Source organism: Cyprinus carpio, chromosome A5, assembly GCF_018340385.1.
Source record: "Cyprinus carpio isolate SPL01 chromosome A5, ASM1834038v1, whole genome shotgun sequence".
NCBI lineage: Eukaryota > Metazoa > Chordata > Actinopteri > Cypriniformes > Cyprinidae > Cyprinus > Cyprinus carpio.
This window is the reverse complement of record NC_056576.1, coordinates 21916686-21940073: the sequence shown is the minus strand read 5'-3', so window position 1 is coordinate 21940073 and position 23388 is coordinate 21916686. Positions and strand designations below refer to the sequence as shown.

Below are 23388 nucleotides of genomic sequence, written 5' to 3'. Positions count from 1 at the left end.
ACATACCATGTTGTTTCAGAATAGAAAAAAACATTGCCACAAAAAGGTTTATTTTTGCATTTTATTTGTTTGCATTTTTTATTTTATTTTTTTGCATTACATCAAAAATTATTTAACTTGAACATCATAAACATTCATAACACAACCCTTGCATCAACACTCCTATCACCAAACACAGGAATATCTGTTTTTATGCTGTTGTCTAAGGATCTGAGTGTGCAAAGTCCTTGTACATTTTTATGCCTGGATGGCCTTGGAGATGGTTTCATACACCTGTGCAAACCTGGCCCTCACATTCTCCATGTAGGGCTCCATGCGCTCTTGGAGGTCCTGGGTGTGTGGGGCGAGCTTCTCTCTGGCCTCCTCGACAGCCTTCACCAGCTGTTCCTTGTATTCCTCAGCATAGGGGGCGGCCATGGTTCTCAGCTCCTCCAGTCGCTCAGTCAGCTTAGTGCGTACAGCCTCAACCATCGGCACAAGCTTAGACTTGGTCTCCTCAACGTTGGTCTCGACTTTCTGCCTCATCTCATCCAACAGGGGCTGCAGCTTGGTACGCAGCTTCTCAGCATTTTCGCGATTCAGTTTGGCATACTCCTGGAAGACGGGCTCCAGCTTTTCACGGTACTCGGCAAAGTGCTTCTGCAGAACCTCGTACATCTCAGCGCGGTGAGGCTCCAGCTTGGAACGGAGGTCCTCGACGTCAGTCATGACACGTTCACGCAGCTGCTTGGTGTTCTCCAGGAACTGGCTGGAGATGGTCTCAGCGTAGGGAGTCAGACTCTGGGAAGTAGACTGGGCATATTCTTGGAGCTTAGTCAGGCTCTCTGAAAGTTGTACCCTGAAGAGAAAAGAACACAAATTTAGTAAACTCAAACACAAACCATTTCAGGTGACGGTCTGGAATCATAAATGGTTTCTCCCAAGGTTTTTTCTTTTTTCTCACTACTTTCACATGGAGTTTTGGTTTATTGGTTCCTTGCTGTTGCCTTTGGCTTTCTCAGTTGCTAAATTAATGTTAATACAGTAATATTAGTGATTTAACTTCACTGCCAATATGGGATGATAGCAAAACAGGAAATTATCTTAGCTGGATAATGACACTAAATTTACACCCTCGACGTTATTAAACTGAATTGAATCAACAATACTCTGCCTTGAGCTGAATAATGATAATATTGCCTTCTGTAGAGCTGCTTATAGCTGAATTAAACTTGTTTCATAATTTGCAGCAGTGACAGTTACTGAACTGAATTGAGCAGAATAACAATACCATTGTCTTCTGTAGATCTCCTTTAAAGCTGATGTTACATTTGTTTAATAGATGCATTTATAAAATGAAGACTGGTATTTTACTTTTTATTAATGGGTAATCTATATTGTATAAATATCTGAGACTTAACTTGAAATTATGAGACACTATAGTGTGACATGATACTCTATTTTGAGAATTTTTGAACTGCAAAGGGAAGAAGATTAAGACAAAAGTGCAAAGGAGAAAAAAGTGAGAGACATGAAAATTTAGAGGTCATTATGATAATATGTGGCTCTTACTTGTATTGCTGATATTCAGTTCCGTCCAAGCCTTCGAGGGCCTTCTGAGCCTGCTCCTGGACCTGGGTCAGGTACACCAAGGCTGCTGCCTTGTAGTGCTCCAGCTGGGAGGGAGCATCAGCCTGCAGGAAACGGGCCTGGGAACCTGAGAAGAAAACACAGGAAAAGCTTCAGAAACCAAAAGGCCTCAGGGAGCACTACCTTAAGACCTCTGAACTGTTAAGAACCATAGGTGGTCATATAGTCACCATGAAAAACACAAAGCATTAACAAAATCATTAGTTTTTAATTGGTTAAACAAAGTAAATTTAAATGACTATAGAAAAATCACTACTTACCCACAGCCAAGAGGATGGTCAGTGCAAGAGCCACGAATTTCATGGTTAAGCTCTGGAACAGAAAACATTTATTATAACACTGTTTGATCAAGATTTACTTTGATATTCCCTTGATCCACTCCTGCTCTCCTGCTGATTTGAGCTCTTACCTGAGTGATACTGCTCTGAATGTTCGAGGTCGGACAGCAGAGGAAAAGGTCTTATATAGGGCAGGAACAGTGCATGTGGAGCTGGACCCCTGTCCTCTTACACATCAGAGGTTCAAAGGTTAAGTGCAATCAGAAATTCCTTTTAGATATCTGCAGATACGTGAATGCACGTTCTCTGTCAGTCTCACAAAACACAGATTATTTGTAAATATTCAATATTATTTCTGTCAAAGAAAATATTTTAATGGGCATTTCTGAAGTATAATTTTTTTCAGATATTACTGTCTGCGAATCAAAGTGCAACAGCTTAGCAATTTTAGGAGATGTTTAACTGTATCTAAGCAATGATTTCTGGGACAAATAAACAAAAAATAAAATAATAAAAGCAGGAAACTAAATTCTTAAATGTAAATCTAAGTGCTGATATTCATCAAATAAAGAAAGATATAACATTTTTAATTGTTTTATGGTGCTGTGTAGGTTGCATTTATTGGTTTGTGATTAAGCAGTCTGTTATTGAATACAATGTGATTACATCTCACTGTCATAAACTGGCAGAGTAATGGCAAAGCTATGACAAGACTGTGAAGCTATCTCAAAACATTTAGCAACGTGTAGCAAACCTTGATCTCCACCTCCATCTGCTCCAAAACCCATTTTATTAACTGCTAACCAAACAAAGTCGTAACCAGTCAGGGGTCATTGATCAATTAGTTATCTTTGTCCCATGATTTACTCAACTGTTCACATTCTCAAGCAAAAGTAAACTTGATTGGCTAATGCTGAGTGGCATTTTGACTGAAAACTGAGGACATTTCAGTTTAGTGTTCGTAAAATAACCACAGTGCAGATACTGAAATGTGAACAAGATTGTCCACTAAAACAGACAATAAGTACTGGAGTTAAAAGTGTACATCTTTGTTTATGCACTCTCTTTAAAGACACACATTAACCTAAGGTAGTATTTTACTATACATGGTTATATTTTTCTTGTACTTGGCAATAGACTTTACAGTCCTCATCTCAAATGGCCAGTCAAACAGAGAGGGCCATTGGGTTCTAAGTACTATATGATAATATACTGAGGACGAGGTTATCTAACTGACCGGCTCTTTATCAGGAACAGAGCTCCATATGAGCTTGTGTCATCATCAGCACTAACTTATCACTGTCTCTCTATTCATGCAACCTGTATGAATCCCTGTCATATACGACCCCATAAAAATGACATATTGACACAGAACATGTCATTGCCCTGTAGTATAACTGATTTCCATTTACATTTATAGTATAAAATTTTGGGCAGTTTTAGTTTCTCTGATAGTTCATGGTGACACTCGATAGTAATGATGATAATATTTATCAATGTATTCAAATCAGAATAAGATTCAGTTTATTCCCTTGTGATATCAACCCAACTAACAGAAATAACCTTATTTTTGGATAGAGAGGACACATTCATAAAAATCTTGAAGGCCTGCTTACCTATGAATTATAGTGATGTTTGTTCAGAGGTTTCTATATTGGAGGCTTATTATTGCATTACTTTATTAATTAATTAAAAATCATCTACATGATTCTGCAATAGGTCAATAATAGGTCTCTGCAGGACAGTGATGGGCGTTACCAGATCAGGGCATTTTCAACCATGTTACCTGATTGGCTTACATCATAGTGACGGTAGGTTTAGGGGTGTACAGTAGTTAGGTAAGAGGGACCATTTTCATTGCATCATTTAGAAGCACCCATCATTTTGAAAACACCCATAACTTCAGAAACGCCCACTTTTGCTCTGCAGAGGCCTCAATCTCCAGTAGGTTATTTACACAAGTTGGTGTGTCATAACTCATCTCCCTCTACAGGCTGAATGAGTTTTACTATATTTGTATTTTCTGGAGCTACCATGAATTATACAGAATTATATTTGCCTCCAGCATGAGGCTGCTCCCATGTCTTTTCTTGTCATACAATGCACTATGATCTAATATTCCTGCATTTGAGAAATAAACTGATCAGTGAATATTCAAACAGACATTTCATTATAACTAATTGAATGTAGATATAGAAACTCCTTAGAGTTAGGACTGATTTAGAGCCTGATTACTGCTTAAATGCAGATTCACTGTATTAGTTTGAAAGCATCATGTAAGTACAGTACAAATGCTGTAAAAAGAAACTGAAATAAACATCCCACACAGCATGTGAAATACAGTGTACACACAAGGTTCGATCTCTGCTGATTTATTGGAATGCTTGGATCTGAAGCATGTGGCAGTTGTGCCGCAGTAACAGTGCACGCATTGTGGGCCATACAAATAGTTATGGTTGATCTCTTACACTCGAACACAAAAACAGTCACATACACCAGCACCAGTAAGCACTTTGCACAGAGTACATTAATACTAACAGATTCTATACACACACACACACACACACACCCAACTTTATATATCACTTTTTGCCCACTGGCTCTCCCATACACACACTTAACTCTCCACATAATACTTTACAGAGCACATGGACACATACACAAAAACTTGGATGCAAGTGTGATAAATATTAACACTGAAAATCTCATGGTTTTGCATTAGATGCTTAAGAAGAGGAGCTTTCTCAAACTCAAACTCACAAACACAAGGTATGACATGGTGTCCAGTCTTCCTCTAATATACCATAGGTGTGTTATTGGGAATATGAAATGGCAAAAGAGAAAAAGGAGGTTTCAGATGCCTCTGTGCCAAAGATCTTAAAATGGGAGCAAGACATACATATTTCGAAGGCATGGTTTCTCTTGTATGAAATGAATCATGTTGCCGTCATCATAACACCACTGTTTGACCGAGTGCATGTATGAAGGCACGGATTAGATGGCAGATTAAGTGCTACTATTAAAGGTTGTTCAGACTGTGACAATGGGATTTTGCAGAGATTCTGGTCCCACCGCAAAGCAACAGTCCTAAGAAAAACTATTTCTTGTCACAAATATTTCTTATCTCGTCTTCTTTCATATACTGTGGTCTATTATGCATCTTAGATACATATACACATAATCTACTGATCATATAAAATTGGCCACTGTCCTACATCACCTTTTATTTTGCCGTTCTTTTTGTACTTGTCTTTGTCTTGCTAAATAAAGTAGTTTAGGTACATTCTGAATAGCAAACAATTCTTAACCCTGCCTCTTCAGTGATTGACCAATGCAGTGCCCCTTCCTAGACCAGCGAGGCCCGCCTCTCCTGAGGCATTTCCTCCAACATTTGAAGCAGCAGCTCATGAAGAGTCGTTGATATGGTCCTGTATGCACTGGCGGTCAGATGTAGGAAGTCGAACATGTCTCGAGAGGAAATAGCCCCATCTGAGTGGACAAAACTACCTCCCACATCAATAAATTGAACGGGGCCGAGTTGAGGTAGAGATGCGCGAAGTAGATTATTCACTGCTGCATTTTTCTCTCTCAGGGGGTTAGGAAACTCTCCCCTTGGCAACAGGCCCTGAATGACAGGAATTATGACTAATCAGCTTCAAACAAATAACTGAATTACTCAGAGTTGATACTATGTATACACATTAATTAGAACACACAATTTCTTATTATCAATATACAGAAATTGTTATTCCGTTAACTCACCAAAACAATAATTTTGGACCTGGGGAGGCGAGACAGAACTAACTGTGCAATGGCCAGTATTCCTCCTGCAACTTGGTCCGCAGTGTGCTCATGATTATTGGTTCCTACCCATAAAACCACCACCTGGGGAAAAACAAATGAGGATTCAATTCCAGCTGGGAACACACATTTTGCTTTATGGCAAATTTTGTTAAAGCTATTGGAACAATTGAAAAAAACTCTTCCTCACCCTGGGTCGGATGTTCTCCAGTTCTCCATTCTGTAGTCTCCACAGCACATTACAGGTTGTGTCTCCACCAATCCCAAAGTTCAGAGCATGGAGAGGTGAGAACACTTCCCTCCACACCTGAAACCAGCACAAATAAGAATTGTAAACCAAATGTTACCAATGTAAACCAATTATGGACATTTATATGAAAACATTCACAAAACATTATCAGGTGCACATTTAACAAAGCCTAAGTAAAAAGAGCCATGCCATTTTTATTTTGGAAAGATTAGACTGGCTTTAAATGTCATTACTGCTATACTATATTTTCAATGTATTATATGGATATTTAGCAATCAATAAATGAACATGAAATTCAGAAATTCACAGTGCTGCCCTGGACAACAGTCATTATTCAAAAATATCTGACCACCGAATGCCGTGCAACAACTATCAGAACTAAGTATTCCAGAGAGCTGGTCATTATAATGAAATGCAGGTCTACACATGGCTCTCCTTTCATGGACTGACTGATTAACGAGGTAACAATCACCTCATACTGTTGCATAAGCTGCACCATTGAGTCCCCCACAAACAGAACATCAGGCTCTGCATCCTTGCACTCCTGCACAAACCGGTTATGCTGCAAAAATATAGGACAACTCCAAGCATGTTACACTAATCCTTAAGTAGAGCTAGGTGTTATGAAAAGATTTGCACAACTCTGAGCTGTTACAAGCACATGTTTATTCAGTCTTATACAGTCTTCCACAATGGGGCGCACACCTGTGACATCCAGCGTCCGTCTCCCTGCACGTCGATCACAGGCGCAGGTTCGGCAGCGGGATTCTCCTCCGCGCTCATTCTCTACAACACAAACACAGGTGATACAAAAGAACACGACTAATGAGCAGACGTGAGGCCGTAATGGAAAATGAATGGCAGTTGTTGACTAGTTCAGATTGAAGTGAGACGAAATTTGTTGTGAGGATGAGGAGGAGGAAGAAGATGGACCCCTAATGAAGCCAACACACAGCAGAGGTTGTGCAATAAAGATTAACGCTTTAATATTGTTCTTTAATCATTGCTACTGACAGGGATGGTCACGTTATTGACTGCGGTAAAGTTGGTTTCATATTCAGACATTCTGAATTTTTTTCAGTATCTTCCCAAAGGTGGATGAAAAAAATTATAATATTAATTAATTACCATTATTGACATATTTGACAATCAGCTGCAAATAATGCAATCACACAATACTAAGCCGTCTGTGTTATATTTTCGCTTAATCTACAGTACTCTTGAGTTTACTGGATTTACTCCTGGACGGGTTTTTGGAACCAACATACCTCAAGTAAGCAAGGTCTGGGTTAATCAGCCGAGAGTTCAGGGTATATGTGACGGTAAGTTAAACTTGCTTTCTGGAATACCCCCCTGCAAAGAAACCAAACGATAAAGCTGGCTCAGAAGACAGCAAGACGATGTTCTATGCCACGCTGTGGAAAACACAGTTGCATTGCCTTCCCTCCGATCCAAACGAATGGATGAACTTTATTTTTTAAAGTTCAAAAAAGTGTCAGTAAGAACTTGGTCCCTTGTTTACTTAATTTTACTGGGGATTCGTTTACAAACAAGGCACAATTTGACGCAGGATTTTTCAGAAAGATTGAAACTAAAAGTTAATACAGAACGTTTGATATGTATTTACATGTTTTTAACCTTAACCACAGCAGCTTCCATCTGTGTAGGATGTAGCTGTCAAACATATGGTAGTCAATCACAGCAGTGAGCGTTTGCTTCTGAGTCTACAATCTGCCACAAACAGAGCGTTCAGATGAGGGGGTCAAAAAAAAAAAAATAGCCTATTCTAAATAATGATGTTTTTTATGTAAAAATCTTTGTTAACAATACAAATGGACCTCAGAGAACAATACAAAATAAAAAGGCAGTTCATTACCCCTTTAAATATTATTCATTTATCTACTGGGAACATGTTTTTCTTTGACCAATAAAATTTGATGAATTGAGAATGTATGCATGCAGCAAAACACATTTCAGTACTTTTTGGTGGTTTCGCTCCCAAAACGTTACATTATCAGCCACACTTTAAAGGTCATAATAAACATTGTGGCAGCATATACAGCTCAATTAATTATACATGGCGGAACAGGTAGTTTAAAAAGTGCTGGAATTTCTTTATTGTAGTCAACTGAAAGTACTACAGCTCAAAATTTCACCTCAGATGATTTATGGAGATGCTTATTTTTTATAAATACACATTCGCACTGTGACTGCTGTCCAGGTAGCCTACTGGTAGTTCCACCTTCAATATCCTTTCAGTCGATGCACAGATTGACCCAAAATTACCTTATCATCGTCAAGCAGCCTGTAAAGGACATACTACATTACATTACATTACATTTAATCATTTAGCAGACGCTTTTATCCAAAGCGACTTACAAATGAGAACAGTAGAAACAATCAGATCAACGAGAGAACAACAACGGTATACAAGTGCTATGACAAGTCTCAGTTAGTCTAGTACAGAACACGTAGCCAGGGTTTTTTTTTTTTTTTTTTTTTTTTTTGAATATGATAGACAAGAAAAAGAAAAGGTAAGTACTAGTATTAGTTGGTTTAAGTGCAGGCAAAAAAGATGAGTCTTTAGATGTTTTTTAAAAATGAGTAAAGACTCAGCTGTTCGAATTGAGATCGGGAGGTCCATTCCACCAGCTGGGCGCAGTCCAGGAAAAAAGTCCGTGAGAGTGATTTTGAACCTCTTTGGGATGGCACCACAAGACGTCGTTCACTTGCAGAGCGCAAACTTCTGGAGGGCGCATAAGACTGAACTAGTGAGTTTAGGTATGTTGGCGCCGTGCCAGTGGTCGTCTTGTAGGCAAGCATCAGTACCTTGAATTTGATGCGAGCGGCTACTGGTAGCCAGTGTAACCTGATGAGGAGAGGAGTCACATGAGCTGTTTTTGGCTCATTGAAGACAACCCCCCGCTGCTGCATTCTGGATCAGTTGTAGAGGCTTGATAGTACATGCAGGAAGGCCCGCCAGAAGAGCATTACAATAGTCCAGTCTGGAGAGAACAAGAGCTTGGACAAGAAGTTGGGTGGCTTGCTCTGACAGGAAGGGTCTAATCTTCCTAATGTTGTATAAGGCAAATCTCCAGGACCGGGTCGTTGTAGCAATATGGTCTGTGAAGCTTAACTGATGATCCATCACAACTCCTAGGTTTCTGGCTGTCCTGGAAGGAGTTATGGTTGACGAACCCAGCTGTATAGAGAAGTTGTGATGAAACGATGGGTTAGCTGGAACCACCAGCAGTTCAGTCTTAGTAAGGTTGAGCTGAAGGTGATGGTCATTCATCCAGCTAGAAATGTCACTCAGACAGGCTGAAATGCGAGCAACTACCGTCGGGTCATCTGGTTGGAATGAGAAGTAGAGTTGAGTGTCATCAGCATAGCAGTGATAGGAAAAAGCCATGCTTCTGAATGACAGATCCTAATGACGTCATGTAGATGGAGAAGAGAAGCGGTCCAAGTACTGAGCCTTGAGGAACCCCAGTAGTAAGTTGTTGTGACTTAGAAACTTCACCCCTCCAAGACACCATGAAGGATCTATCAGAAAGGTAGGAGTTAAGCCACTGGAAAGCGGTTCCAGAGATGCCCATCTTTCTGAGGGTGGACAGGAGAATCTGGTGATTAACAGTGTCAAAAGCAGCAGACAAGTCCAGCAAAATGAGAACTGAGGATTTTGCCAGTCGCAGGGCTTCAGTAACCGAGAGCAGGGCAGTCTCAGTTGAGTGGCCACTTTTGAAGCCAGATTGGTTGCTGTCCAGGAGGTTGTCCTGTACAAGAAACATAGAGAGCTGGTTGAACACAGCTCGTTCGAGTGTCTTTGCAATGAATGGAAGAAGGGATACCGGTCTGTAGTTTTCTAGAAGTGCTGGATTTAGAGATGGTTTCTTCAGCAGTGGGCTTACTCGAGCCTGCTTAAATGCTGAGGGAAATGTTCCAGAGTGAAGAGAGGAGTTGATAATGTGAGTAAGTGAAGGTATGACTGAAGAAGAAATTGCTTGAAGGAGGTGAGTGGGGATCGGATCCAGTGGGCAAGTAGTAGTAGGATGACTGGACAGGATAAGTTTTGGAAACGTCCGTCTCTGACAGTGTAGAGAAGGAGGAGAACGAGTGAGGATTAGTCGTTGTGAAGTTATCCTCAGTCTGCGGTGTGGAGAATTGGTCACTGATGGTTCTTGTCTTATTCGTGAAGAAAACTGCAAAGTCATCAGCTGTAAGAGTCGATTGAGGAGGAGGTGGAGGCGGATTAAGAAGAGAAGAGAAGGTTTTGAAGAGTGTCCGAGCGTCACAACAGTTGTTAATCTTGTCGTGGTAATATGATGTTTTCGCAGTGAAGACGTTTGCAGAGAAGGAAGAGAGGAGAGACTGATACACACTGAGGTCGGTAGAGTTTCTTGATTTAAGCCATTTCCTCTCTGCAGCCCTGAGTTTAGAGCGATGTTCACGGAGTACATCGGACAGCCAAGGGGCAGATGGGGTGGTGCGTGCTGGTCTGATGAGAAGAGCACTACACCTCATAGCTTGGGGACTGTCATTTCTAATGACTTCTAAACACAGAAATATTCAGAATATGCTGGAATTTATTCCATGTAGTCTACTGAACAAACTACAGCTCAATGTTTCACCTCAGATGAACTTTGGGAATATTTATAAAGATATGTTTTTCATCCACATATACACTCATGGTCCACACATGTGGTGTTGAATACACATTTCTGCAGTGTGCCCTTAAAATACAGTAAACATATTTTAACCAGTTGCAATGAAGGCGTAATGAATGTTAAAATGTGTTTCAAATATAAAATTAAGTGGGTATCATTTCCTTTTTAATCTCAGTAATTGAATAATTTAATAAATTTCATGATTTAAGAGTTCAGTTTAGAAGTATCGATATCGATGATACTGGCCTTTAAAAGTATTGGTATCATATCGAAAACAAATAAGTGGTATCGCCCATCCCTCTCTGCGCTGCTTAATTTACAGCGGTAACCAAGGAAACGCTGTACTGATGCAGTTCCATAAGCGCCACCTGCCGTCAGAGAGCAGATTTGCGTCTCATTCAGTCCGTCTGCTGTTTCTGTTTCATGCAGATGTTTTATGTAGTATAGTATCACAAAACTAAAGTCGGAGCATTTTATTAAAAATTATGTCAAATTATACAATCTAATTTAGATTAAAAAACTGCTCATGAATCAGCATCTTTGTTTGGATTGTGATTCAAATGCAGTGGTTGTCTCTAATTTTGAATGAGAAGAGCACAGGCAAAGCCTTTGTTTATATGAAAAGATTTTTTTGTCTTATATATTTGATTAGATTTAGGGTGTTTTAAAATTTCAATTTAGTTTTGTTATTTGACATATTTCTGTTTCACAAAGAAATGAGCAGCATTTTGTCCAAGCAATAATAAAAGGACATATTTTCGTTTATAATTTGTCTTAAAACGAAAAAAAAAATTGTGAGAAAATCATATCATGTAATCAGTATCCTGAATCAAACTGAATCATGAGTTGAGTGAATCGTTACATCCCTACAAGGAGTTCATCTAACTTTGTAATGAGGTATCATACAGAGCTCAATACATTTTACATGACTGAACAGATTCTTTTAAAATCACCTGTAATGTGTTTAACACATCTAACTGGATATACTACAAATAAAACTTTGATCTCAGATGAATTTGGGGATGTTTTATAAAGACTTTTGTATGTTTGCATGACATGTCGCTGTCCATACATGTGGTGCTGAACATGTGTGGCTCTGTTGCATTCGAGTGCATTGAAATACTTGTTTAAGTTCATTAATTTTTAACAAGACAACATTAAGGTTAATAGTCAATAGTTTAAAATATTTAAAAAAAAAAAAACTTTTTTATTAATATTTAAGAAATTTGAAATCATTTGACAATGGATTAAAAAATAAATATGTAAAATAAACATACTTATACTTTAGATGACAAAGTATTTTTCACAAATAAATAAGTATTTAATTAAAGGGTAACACTCATTTGAGATACAGCACACAGAGAAAATGACATGAATATGACAGTGGGCAAATGCATAAAGCGCAGCATAATTTGAAATCACGAGTTTAAAGTTTAAAGCATTCAATTCACACGGACCGACCGTTACACAGAACAAGCGATCATGCAGGTCACATGCACACTTCACAAGATCTTACAGCTGGATTCGACTAAATTTGCAAGGTTTGTGTAATAAAATGTTCATTAGCCATTCAAAGATTTGTTTAAATGATGTAAATGCGTATTTGCATAATGCTGACGGCAAATGAGAAAGTATTATAATGTTTGCCTTTTTATTACTAATAATATAAAATTTCAAATATCGGCATCGGCCGATATTTGAAAACTGGCAAATATCAGCCGATATATCAGTTGGCCCCTTATTGAAATTTCAACATCTTTTTAGTCTGTACACAGATTGACCCAAATAACTATATCATTATCAAACACCCTCTAAAAGACATACGCATCTCACATTTAGGGAATTGTCTTATCTGTCGAGTTCTTCTTACAGCACTCAACAGATTCTACAAGATATTCAGAACATGCTGGAATGTCTTCCTTGTAGCCTACTGAACAAACTACAGGTCAATGTTGTACTGCATGTCGTGGAACCTTGTATGTTGCTTCATCCAAAAGTATGTACGCTACAAGGAATACATTTCAGAATTTTCTGAATATTTATGTTCCATCTTGTAAAATCTATTATTTAACCGATCTCCTTGCTATGTTTCTGGACCTTGATCGTGTAAGGGCGCTTTGCGGTCTTTGGGAGGGTCAGGGAGCTTTTGTGTTCCAAAGATGAACAAAGGTCTTATGGGTTTGGAATAGGGCTGAACGATATATCGTTATCGTATCTATATCTAGATATGAACTTTCAAGATATTACTATCGAAAAAAGCAACGATATAGACGATATAAATTTCCCCTCTCCACGCTCGCCCTGCATACAACTCTGGCAGTCACAACAAACATCAGTTTTACGAGTGCCCTTGAATGGACCGCTAAAGCCAGCGCGCACACACTACCAGGGACGTGGGAACTATATTGTGAGAGGGGGGGCGGCATTTCCATGGTGACGCGTCATTGCTTGTCACGTGACACACCGCAGCAGCAACAGGGCTGAATGAATGATGATCTGCTTTTATGTCATTTTTCCTTTTTTATTCAGAATATTCACAAATGTGTTAGCTATGGCATGAAATATCTGATATTCCGATTGTCAAATACATGCAAGTGGAAGTATATTGTTGTTTAAACACCTTTATAATGATCGCGTTAGTTGAGCTGTATGCGCGATGGGCGCCGCCGTGTTAGTTTGTGCCGCAGACGCAGTTCAGAGAATCGGATCTGTTGGATTTACAACCTCTATGTTTACAACACGTGAATTCATCCACTTCTCCCGAAATACTTAAAAGTAAGTGGCTGGTGAACTGGGAATAGAATAGAGTAAACACTGAAGTTACTTACACAATGTGTATCTGATATGAATAAAACGTGTCGAATTATAATGGAAAGGATTATTATTACCTCTTCCATAGACATCCTGTCTGAAGCCAGACATGGTTAACAAGCTAGTGTTCCTGGCAAAGAATCTGTAGAAGTTGTGCTGCCTGTAACTACCTCTGTTCTGTTAGTAGCAAATGCATTTTCTGCATACAGTTATGTGATCTTTTGAAGAATATAAATGTTGTTGCCCTTCAATGCACTTTCAATGTTCCACCAGCTGCTGCATTTGTTATTTATTGTTAAAGCAGAGCTGCAGTAAAAGGTTTGATTTGTAATTTATTTTTTGGTAATTTATGTTAATGTTGATGACTTGTTCTTAAAAATAAAACTATATTTTCCACATTTTTTTGTTTTATGATCTTTTTATTTTTCTGAGAAATGCTTGGTTTTCACCGAACACGTAGTCATATTGTATTGTATCTATATCGAGATATCTGGCATGAAAATCGAGATATGAAATTTTGTCCATATCGTTCAGCCCTAGTTTGGAACGACATCAGGGTGAGTAATTAATGACACAATTTGCATTTTTGGGTGAACTAACCCTTTAATGTTTGTTTATGTTAATACCTGCCTCATTAAAAAGGGAACAGAACATACAAATCACATACATTTAGATTTCTATCAAACTAGTTTGAAGCTGTATTTATTGTAAAAAGCACTATACGCATGAATAAATAAATGAATGAAAATAAATGAAACAATAGTTCAGATGTGCTTTTCGTTTACTCAGTCATGTTTGACAAGGATATACACATTCATACATAGTAATTATTATTATTACTTCATTTACAGATGACCAACGACTTGTTTTGGAAGCTTTCTATATCAAATAAAACAGAAATGTTTAGGTTAGCATCCTGGGCGAGTATTCGTCAAATATGCCATATAATTTGTAGGTGGTCCCTTAATGATCGTTGACGTCACCACCATCCATAGAGATCAATGCTTTTTTTACGCTTTTATCAAAGAAGTTGCTGATAGTCGTACTTGGCAATATTAAAAATGTACTCATACAAGCCATTCTGCATACACCGTAAGAAAGTTATTGAGAGCAGAACTCCGAATATGTGAATATGAAACCAACTTTACCGCAGTCAATATTGTTTAGCTAATGGTGTAACGAAGAAGAATGAATCAACAACCGGGGGGAAAAAATGAAACCATATACCCGGGTGCACGCACATCACGTTTATCTCTACGCACGCCTCCTTTTGAGACTAACCTGGCTACAGTGTTTGCAAATCCCGTCTGCAATGAGAGAGCAGGGCAGGGCTCCCTCAGTCACGTACAGCAGCACCGCAGTCGACAGACTGTCTGTCCGGGAAAGATGCAGATGAGTGTTTCTGCTGCCGCGCACCTCGACTTGGCTTTTTCCAGCTCTACCTTAGAAAACTATGCAACCTTATCTGACTCGGGCTATACAGCAGTAATAATGTTGGATGCTTTAAATACGTGAGTATACAACGCGAGGCCTTTTCAAGAAATCACAGTAAACGTTTGGGTTATGTAAACCAAATAGCATCCAACCAACCACCTCCCCACTTCCCTGCGCAACCGCCCTCGCACTTTCTGGAAGCCTCACTTCCGCCTGCAGCCAGCGTCACGCACTTCCCATTCAGCGCTGTCCCGCCTCGTGAAGACAACATATAATCGAATCAGTATCACACGAGAAAGAGTGTCCTGCTTATATTTAATACGGCTGCTTTAGAACAGTTCGATATACAAGAACTTAATAACGCTGTATCATATTTGATACGTGGATTTCTAAGGCCTTCAAATTATGAATATAATTCAATATATAGCTAATATAATTCATAATTTGCTGAAAAACTTACACAATCTTGTTCTTGTACACAATTACCACGTACCTACTGTCTGATTGATAGTTTAAACTTTAGTAGCCTAAGTAAAAAGGACTTCTAATTTAATTTTAAAAAAATGTCCACCTTGAAGTCGTCTTTTTGCTCTGAAATCTCATTATTTTTACAAAATACACACACACACACACACACACACACAAACAAAAACACACACAAACACACAAACATATATATATATATATATATATATATATATATATATATATATATATCATATATATATATATATATAATATATATATATATATATATAATCATAAAATTCAATAAAGTTGAATCTAATCTAATATATATATAAAATCATTATAAAATGTAAGTATGAAAAAAAAACAGACAACTAGAGCTTTGATAAAATTGTCTGGTTGTTACAAAATCAGTACATGCACGAGAAAAGGACAGATAAGATATGGATAATTTTATTAATTGTCATTATTTGGGACTTGATTAATGACGTCAGTTGAACCTGAAGGCTGCGGCTGCAATTTTTCACTCTTCCACAAGATCGCAGCAGAGCCAATAATAATAATAATACTTCTAAATAAATAAATGTCACACCTGCTTTTAATATTCTTTCTGTGATCGCACATTTCAGTACAGACAAATTAGACAAAATATTTTCGTTATATCTCGTTTCGTTATAGGCCTGTGTAACATTTGTCATTGCGAGAGAAAAAGACAAATGAAACGAACATCCAAACCCCTGTAGGAAAGGAAACTGTCAATTAGTTTCTCGAGTAGAATGGATGTTGTAGCCACACTGCCTATGAAAAACATGCAGTGACATGCACTAGACAAACAAAAGAGAGCAGTTAACTTGTGTTGAGACCATACTGTATAAAAACAGGTTGAGACTAATTCGGCTTGCCATAACGTAGACCTTTGCCCGACCGGTTTTTGTTGACGCCTTTTAAAACTCCTCCTCTTTCACTCACGGAGAAGAGCAAATTATCTGAGTGGTGTAGCATGGCCGCTGTGCTCAGGAGTGCCGATGTTCAACTAATACTTAGATCTCGAGTGTAAATATCCTACGGTCAGCTGCTAGATATATAGTTAACAGTAGGCTACTACCATTTAAAGGAGCTCTGATAGCTCGTCCGGTATTTTTCCTATGAGTCGAGACTGGATTTACCTGGTTCCTGCGCTATGTGCGCTTGTCTTGCCAGGTGAGTTTCCTACTTCCTGGATCCACCCTTGATTTCGGAATAAATATAATATGTTTGATTAACATAATGTTTTTTTTTTACATATTTAATTTAATGAGTCATTATTTGTGCTGTTAGGAAGATTCTTTGCCTGCTACGTTTGGCAATTTGAGACCACTGTGGTCACATTACACTTCAGGTAGTCTCAGAGTTACGTAAATCTTCCAACAAGCTAGTATGGTTTCACTACTCATTATTTTTTTTACATTTTTATTTATTTATTTTTTAATTTTTTTGCGGCACTTATCAGACGCTTATCAGATTTACACTGTAGTGCCGTTCATAAAATAAGATTATTCAAGATTAGATTGATCCTCGGGGTTAATGCAGGCATTACAGCAGCTTGAAGTGGATAACAGGTGTAGTAAGAAAGATTAACGTTAGAGCTAGATAAAACTAGGTAGAAACAATTGGAGGAAATGGAATGTAAAAAATAAAATCTAAAATGAAATACACACAAATATACTACTCTCAATGTATTAAAAAATAGCAAGGTAGGCCTACTAGTGCAGTGAGTAGAGTGTGACCTAGTGAAACACATTTAATGGGTGGAACGGCTTCAGTCTCAGTTTAAGCAGAATTAAGCACACTGATCACAGGAGGGCCCGTGAAAGCTTTACCTTAATGCTCAATAATACGTTCAGGGTATTTAGTGCAGAACACATCAGTGCAGCAATTGTTCCATGTGACTGAATGATGCTGTATGTGGTGCTGATTCATTATTGCCAACATGTATTACTGTAGAAATGGTTTTGATTATTAAGATTGTTGTGACTAATTGTTAGCTGGAAAGACTAGCGGTTTAAAAAATTAAAAACCTCATAAGATTGCACTGAATATTTTTTATACGTATTGTGTAAAGGTTGGGGTTTAACACGATTGCCAAAATATGGCATGTACTAGAGTCTAGAGAATGTAATTCATGTAGATATTAAGATGCAGGTATCGTCATGTGTTTTTACATTTCTATATACAGTGTTAATAGAATAAATTGGCTTAATGGTTATGTTACATTTTCAAAGGTTTTGCTTTTTTAACATCTGATTGTACTGTCTGATGACTGACTGTATATTAGATCAGATCTGATAAGAGAGTTATGACGAATGTGTCCACGATAAGTATCTATATATATATCTGTCACGAACTTTGAGATAATATTATGGTTCTCTCAATGTTTGGTTGAAGGCCACAGAGAATGTACATTTTAGAGCCGAGTTTAGGGTGAGAGAATGTAAATGTTGTTGGAATGAGCTGTTTGTGTCACTTGCTTCCCTTAGTAACATGTTAATCCATGGTTACCAGGTGTACATCAGGTGGAGGGAATTGAGGTGCTTACGTCCTCAGAGTTGGAGGCTGTCAATGGGACAGATGTACGGCTCAAATGTACATTTAAATCTACCCAGCCGCTCTCTGAAGAAACTGTCTCTGTATCCTGGACTTTCCGGCCACTTGGAAAGTCGTTAGAAAAATCGGTGAGACTAAATGGGTGTTGAATTCATGTATCCGAAAGTCTTTATTTACTACTGGGTGAAATGAGGCTGGTTACAGGAAATGCACACTTAAAACACTGTTCAAAAATCTTTGATAGAATTATCCTACTGCCCCCGTTCTCTCTCTTATTCCCTTCTTTCACTTTTTTTTTTAAAACCCCAATTCCAACCTCATTTCAGTGGGTCGTGATAGTCTTTCCTTTCTGTTTAACTTTGAACTTTTCACTCTCTTTCTTTTACTCTGTCATAGATTTTTCTTTACCACAAACAAGCATATCCCCCGAAAGATGAAACATTTAAGGATCACGCTGTATGGTCTGGTAATGTAATGAACGGTGATGCATCCATCACGCTAAGGAATGTGCAGTTCAGCTTTAATGGTACCTACAGCTGCCAAGTCCGAAATCCACCTGACTTCCAGGGCTTTGCAGGCGAGATCAGCCTCAGAGTCGTTCAAAAAGGTAAGAGCAGATTCTGTGACACCTGTTTGAAAAATCACTTGCTTACCCTTCTAAACACGTATGGCAGTGGAGGTGAAGGTTGAATGAGCAGGATACTGTGTTCTTTCTTTGATCCCAGCAGCTGAAGGACAGAAGTATCTAATCAACTGGGCTAGAATAGCAGACAGTCTTCTCTGAAAGTGTTATGGTACAGGCAACAAGCATGTAAGATAAACAATAGTGAGTGAAATTCAGTGTACTGGTCATTCTCTGATAAAGGTTCACATCCTGTTATTTGGACAGATTTTCTCACCCTTCTTATTTCAGTTTAAAGTAGGGGTGTGCACAAATAGTTGAAAATTCGATCGGTAATTATTATTTGAAAAATAAAAACACAACTCTAATTTTCTAAATGTTGCTTTGCTGGCAGTAAATGCAGGGAGTCCATGATAAAACACGCAAACTAAAAGTCAGTTATAACTAAATGCACTGGGTGGCGCTGTGGAGCGTGTTAGCATGTTAGTTTATCACAGAATGTCATTGTCTGCGTCGCTTAGTTTGTAATTAGTTGGATCAAAACGACTTCACTAAATGATCTTAAAAAACTGAATAACTTTTACAGTTAATTAAATGAATCAGTGAAACTGAGTGACCATAATATCACCACCACAATGAGAAATCACTCACAAACATCACTCGACTGAGGAAAGACAGCTGTCCATTACAATACTAATATATATATATATAAAGAAATGGTGACAAAAGCTTGATTATTAAAAAAAAAGTGTGTTTACACACGTTTTCAACTAAAAGAAAATCTTGAGATACATATAATGCCTAATCATAAGTTTGTTCAAGAAATGGTGACAAAAGCTTGATTATTAAAAAAAAAGTCTTTCTCGTTAAACATCATTTAAATAAATGAGTATTAAATATTTGGGCTCATAAAAAACGAATATTCATACACAATATTTTTGAAAAATAGCGATCCTATAGTTTAAAGTACTTTATAGCCAGGGGTGGACGTATTGATTTGGGCCCCATACCTGACATTTGCTTAGGGCCCCCCACCCCACCTGTTCATAGGCCACATTCACACATCAGCAGAATAGTGTTGTCAGTTCTGTATTTTAATCCTTCCTACGGTTATGTTCACAAAGAGTATGGTTATTTATGTGCGTGACAAAGCCATTCTGTAACCGAACTCACACCCGTAAATTTTCAGGACTCAGAACCACATTCTCGGGAAACACGCGCTGTGTGAACGGAACAGGACTGGACAACTCATTGTCTGTCACATCATACAGTGCAAGAGAGAGACACTCTGCTGCACAAACGCGTGTTTACCGTGTGTTGCGTGTTTTCACGTGTGGTTTCAGTAATTTACAGTGACAAGAGAAATTAGCTGTGTGTCATCTGAAAGTTTTAGATCCAGTCTTCAGCTGAGGCCGCTTCCATCAGTTTTGTGTTCTGTGCCCGGCTCAAATGCTCTGCTCTCCACCCAAATATAAAAGCTGTTGTCAGTTAATGAAGATTTGACTAATGAACTTGTGGCTCGATTGGACTCTTGTTTTAAAAATAATAATGGTAGCCTAATAAGAACATAAAGTATAAAATAAACAATACAATAAACATCCAATAAGGCAGTCAAGCATTAAGTATACTTTCTCTTTTCTTCTTACAGTTTCATTCTCTGAAATTGGAATACTGGCAATAGCTGTGGGTGGATGCATTGGTATCGTTCTCCTGATCCTCGTCATTTATATTGTTGTGCGGATTTTCCGGAGACGTGGCGATGACATGGATACTGAGATGGAGCACCGTGAATCGAAGGATCAGGTGCTGTGAGAGGGGATGCCTGACTCAGGGTTTTAGTGACTCTGTGCTGTTAGTTTTCTGTCCGGACTAACACATTTCCACTACTAGTGATACATGACATAATTTGGCACAGAATTTTCTAATTATATGAAATAACAGACTATCTACATGGCAAATTGATCTGTAGAAGCTTACTTTTTTCTACTGATAATTTTACAGAGTTATGTTTTTAGTTATAATAACCTATATTTTTTATTTTTGACTTTTTATGTATGAAAGCTTTAGGTGAGGTCAATTTTTATACATAAAGTGAGATCATCTATCCTTTGTATTCTTAAAAAGATATGAGATACGAGAAGTTTTTATGTGTATATAAACTCTAAATTCATCTACTGTTGCTGCCAATAAGAATGATTGAGAAATTTTGTCATTCTTGATTCTGTGTTTGTCTGTTGCTTTATTGCAGTTTGTACAGTCACACGTGTATATGATCTGCATGTATTCATATGTGCTGTTGTGCATGTGTATGTCTGAATCTGTGTTTGGGTGTGTTTCTGTACGTTCATTAAATGTGGTTCACAAACATGTGCAGCAAAAAAAAAAAAAAAAAAAAAAACTATCCTTTTAAAAGAGCAATATGATTTCTAAAACCAGTTACAACTTTTCTAAATATATATAGAATGGATGGATTAAAGAGAAACTGCATGAAAAAAAATACCGAACAAATGTAGTACTTGGACGTTTATTGTTCTCTGTACTGCCCTTCTTATTGCATAAAGCTCAAATCTTCAGTGTTCTGGGATTCTTTGTTCATCAATGCTGCTGATTAGGATTTAGCTAAATCAGTAAATTCATCCTTTAATCCTACTTTGAATTGAAATACTGTAAATGTCTCTCTTCATCTCAAATTAGTTTTTATCTTCTTACAAGTCGTCCCCTTGGAATTATAAGGTTCTATCTGCATTCTGAGATATTGAGCTTCAAAGTTTTTGCATTCCATTCGACTGTGTAGATAGAACCTTTTTGTTTTTTAAATAAAAGGTCCCAAAATTTACACAACATTAAAAAGTCTATCACATAATGTAAATAAGTTGTCACAGAATAAGAATATGTGAATAACTCAATTTTGACATAAATATCAGATAGAAGCTTATAATTCCAAGGGGATGAAGTTTTATAAATGTTTACAAATGTTTATGGGGTTTTATTTTTGTTTTTGTAAATGTTATGTTCTCTTTGAAATTTTGACATAAAGCTAGTTTCAAAAGCCATAAAAACACAACTGTTTTAGTTTTTTTCTAACACCTACCCCCACTGAATGTGATTGTGTGCCAGTTTATATTGGAATTCGTTTGCAAGGATTAAATTCAAACTAAAATTTACAGTAGCTATTCTAGTTTTGGTTGTGCTTTCGTTAAATTGCCAGATTTTATTACTAGTATACTGTTTATAAACAAGTACTGAACAATTTATCTGCAAATAATTAAATGAACCTTGTGGTTGTTATAGAGAGAGAGAGAGGGGTGCACATAAGTGGTACGCAGGTGCGCATGCGCGACCAACATTAAAAAATGCGCTGTGTAAATAAGTTCAGAGCGCGCATTTGCGTACTGACATAGTTGACAGCTGTTAATAAACAATTACCATTTTAGATCGACAAACTGTACTGTATAAGATTTCTATTCAAAATGAAAGCATAAATCTAGTTTGAAAATCATGAAAATTCATATTTAAAAAAAGAGAAAAAGAAGTAAATATTAGCATTAAATATTTGTGCTTACTATAAAATAATTGTATTTGTATTTAATACTCCATATTTATTTTGAAAATATATTAGTATTATATTATTTTATTATATTATTAAAACTAAATAAAGTGGAATAATATTATTACTGTTATTAATTTATTTTTTCATGGTTATATTTAATGGGTCACACTATGTGCAGTGTGAGGACCAAACTAAAAGTGGTGTGGAAAAAGTGTTGGCCCCCTTCCTGATTTCTTATTTTTTTGCTATATATATATATATATATATATATATATATATATATATATACACAGTGGTAATATACAGTGGTGGGAAAAATTGTTGGCCCCCTTCCTGATTTCTTATTTTTTTGCATGTTTGTCACACTTCGTTTCAGATCATCAAACATATTTAAATATTAGTAAAAGATAACACAAGTGAACATAACATGCAGTTTTTAAATGAAGGTTTTTATTATTAAGGGAAAACAAAATCCAAAACTACATGGCCCTATATATGCAAAAAAAAGACACCACTGTGTATGTATATATATATATATATATATATATACACACACATACATAAATACATACGTATATAGAAATGGATTTATATATATAGATGTATAGATACTGTATGCATAAATACATTTGTTGGTGGTTAAAAAAGCACCTTCTGGTGGCTGTTTAAGTCTGTCATAAAATAGTGAGTTAGAGTTTCATTCAATACAGTAAATAGACAATGATCCTCCTCCTTCAAATGGACAAACATTGCACAGGCTCCATTGTTAAATGTATCTGTTATCAGAACATGCATGTGTGTTTATTATTATAGTAACACTTAGCTCACTGAGAGGATATACATTAAATGCATGTGTTGATGCATGTGAAGAGATACAAGACACAGAATATCACTACTTGTGTTACATTAAATTGATCTGAGGTGGTCTTTAGCCTGTTTATTATAAGAACATGCTGTGTTCTTCTCTCTCTCTCTGTGTGTGTGTGTGTGTGTGTGTGTGTGTGTGTGAGAGAGAGATACTAAGATGGATGAGGGACTTTTGAGTTCTAGACTTAGAAAGAGTAATTCAATTTATAGATTTTCAGTTGTTTCAACCAAATAGAGAACCTGACTTCCTGTACGTACGTGAGTGAGTGTGTGTTTGTGTGTGTGTGTGTGTGTGTGTGTGTGTGTGTGTGTGTGTGTGTGTGTGTGTGTGTGTGTGTGTGTGTGTTTGCTCACTCACTGCGGTATACCAGAGATTGCTGAAAGAGGATCGTCCCCTGCCAGACTCTTTGCTGCACCAGCAGAGGACA

At 37.4% G+C, this 23388-nt stretch overlaps 3 protein-coding genes across 8 annotated transcripts; 1 reads left to right on the top strand and 2 right to left on the bottom strand.

Moving 5' to 3' along the window:
• Nucleotides 1–47: 47 nt before the first annotated feature.
• LOC109073812 (apolipoprotein A-I) lies at nucleotides 48–2146 on the bottom strand. The gene is made up of 4 exons (XM_042756484.1): nucleotides 2039–2146; nucleotides 1890–1941; nucleotides 1552–1696; nucleotides 48–838 (listed from the first exon to the last, which is right to left on the bottom strand). Exons 2-4 carry the CDS (start codon nucleotides 1930–1932, stop codon nucleotides 238–240), a joined length of 789 nt encoding a protein of 262 aa, XP_042612418.1. The 5' UTR covers nucleotides 1933–1941; nucleotides 2039–2146; the 3' UTR covers nucleotides 48–237.
• A 2094-nt stretch (nucleotides 2147–4240) lies between these two features.
• Nucleotides 4241–15083, bottom strand: LOC109073811 (platelet-activating factor acetylhydrolase IB subunit alpha2-like). 2 transcript variants are annotated; one of them, XM_042756476.1, is made up of 7 exons: nucleotides 14718–15083; nucleotides 7227–7311; nucleotides 6664–6744; nucleotides 6431–6520; nucleotides 5899–6015; nucleotides 5670–5792; nucleotides 4241–5532 (listed from the first exon to the last, which is right to left on the bottom strand). In XM_042756476.1, exons 3-7 carry the CDS (start codon nucleotides 6739–6741, stop codon nucleotides 5254–5256), a joined length of 687 nt encoding a protein of 228 aa, XP_042612410.1. In that variant the 5' UTR covers nucleotides 6742–6744; nucleotides 7227–7311; nucleotides 14718–15083; the 3' UTR covers nucleotides 4241–5253. The 2 variants fall into 2 exon arrangements, with proteins under 2 accessions (XP_042612410.1, XP_018945423.1); XM_019089878.2 differs by lacking the exon at nucleotides 7227–7311 and having other exon boundaries at nucleotides 14718–15081.
• A 1202-nt stretch (nucleotides 15084–16285) lies between these two features.
• LOC109073810 (myelin protein zero-like protein 2) lies at nucleotides 16286–21119 on the top strand. Of its 5 annotated transcripts, none has more exons than XM_019089877.2 (5): nucleotides 16286–16538; nucleotides 17880–18049; nucleotides 18318–18528; nucleotides 18650–18732; nucleotides 20192–20328. In XM_019089877.2, the coding sequence occupies exons 1-4, from the start codon at nucleotides 16484–16486 to the stop codon at nucleotides 18703–18705; spliced, it is 492 nt and encodes a 163-aa protein (XP_018945422.1). In that variant the 5' UTR covers nucleotides 16286–16483; the 3' UTR covers nucleotides 18706–18732; nucleotides 20192–20328. The 5 variants fall into 5 exon arrangements, with proteins under 5 accessions (XP_018945422.1, XP_018945420.1, XP_042612409.1 ...); XM_019089875.2 differs by having other exon boundaries at nucleotides 18647–18732; XM_042756475.1 differs by having other exon boundaries at nucleotides 18650–18747; nucleotides 20192–20326.
• The last annotated feature ends 2269 nt before the right edge of the window (nucleotides 21120–23388 follow it).

Bases quoted from the DNA above. Each gene is read 5' to 3' on its own strand.
- LOC109073812 (XM_042756484.1), bottom strand. From the start codon at position 1,932: ATGAAATTCGTGGCTCTTGCACTGACCATCCTCTTGGCTGTGG. The intron at 1,697-1,889 runs GTAAGTAGTGAT...TTTTCTTCTCAG, and splicing joins GACCATCCTCTTGGCTGTGG to GTTCCCAGGCCCGTTTCCTG. The intron at 839-1,551 runs GTAAGAGCCACA...TTTTCTCTTCAG, and splicing joins ACTGAATATCAGCAATACAA to GGTACAACTTTCAGAGAGCC.
- LOC109073811 (XM_042756476.1), bottom strand. From the start codon at position 6,741: ATGAGCGCGGAGGAGAATCCCGCTGCCGAACCTGCGCCTGTGATCGAC. The intron at 6,521-6,663 runs GTGTGCGCCCCA...ATATTTTTGCAG, and splicing joins ACGGACGCTGGATGTCACAG to CATAACCGGTTTGTGCAGGA. The intron at 5,793-5,898 runs GTGAGGAAGAGT...GTTTTTCCCCAG, and splicing joins TGGAGAACATCCGACCCAGG to GTGGTGGTTTTATGGGTAGG.
- LOC109073810 (XM_019089874.2), top strand. From the start codon at position 16,484: ATGAGTCGAGACTGGATTTACCTGGTTCCTGCGCTATGTGCGCTTGTC. The intron at 16,539-17,879 runs GTGAGTTTCCTA...CATGGTTACCAG, and splicing joins ATGTGCGCTTGTCTTGCCAG to GTGTACATCAGGTGGAGGGA. The intron at 18,529-20,191 runs GTAAGAGCAGAT...TTCTTCTTACAG, and splicing joins CCTCAGAGTCGTTCAAAAAG to TTTCATTCTCTGAAATTGGA.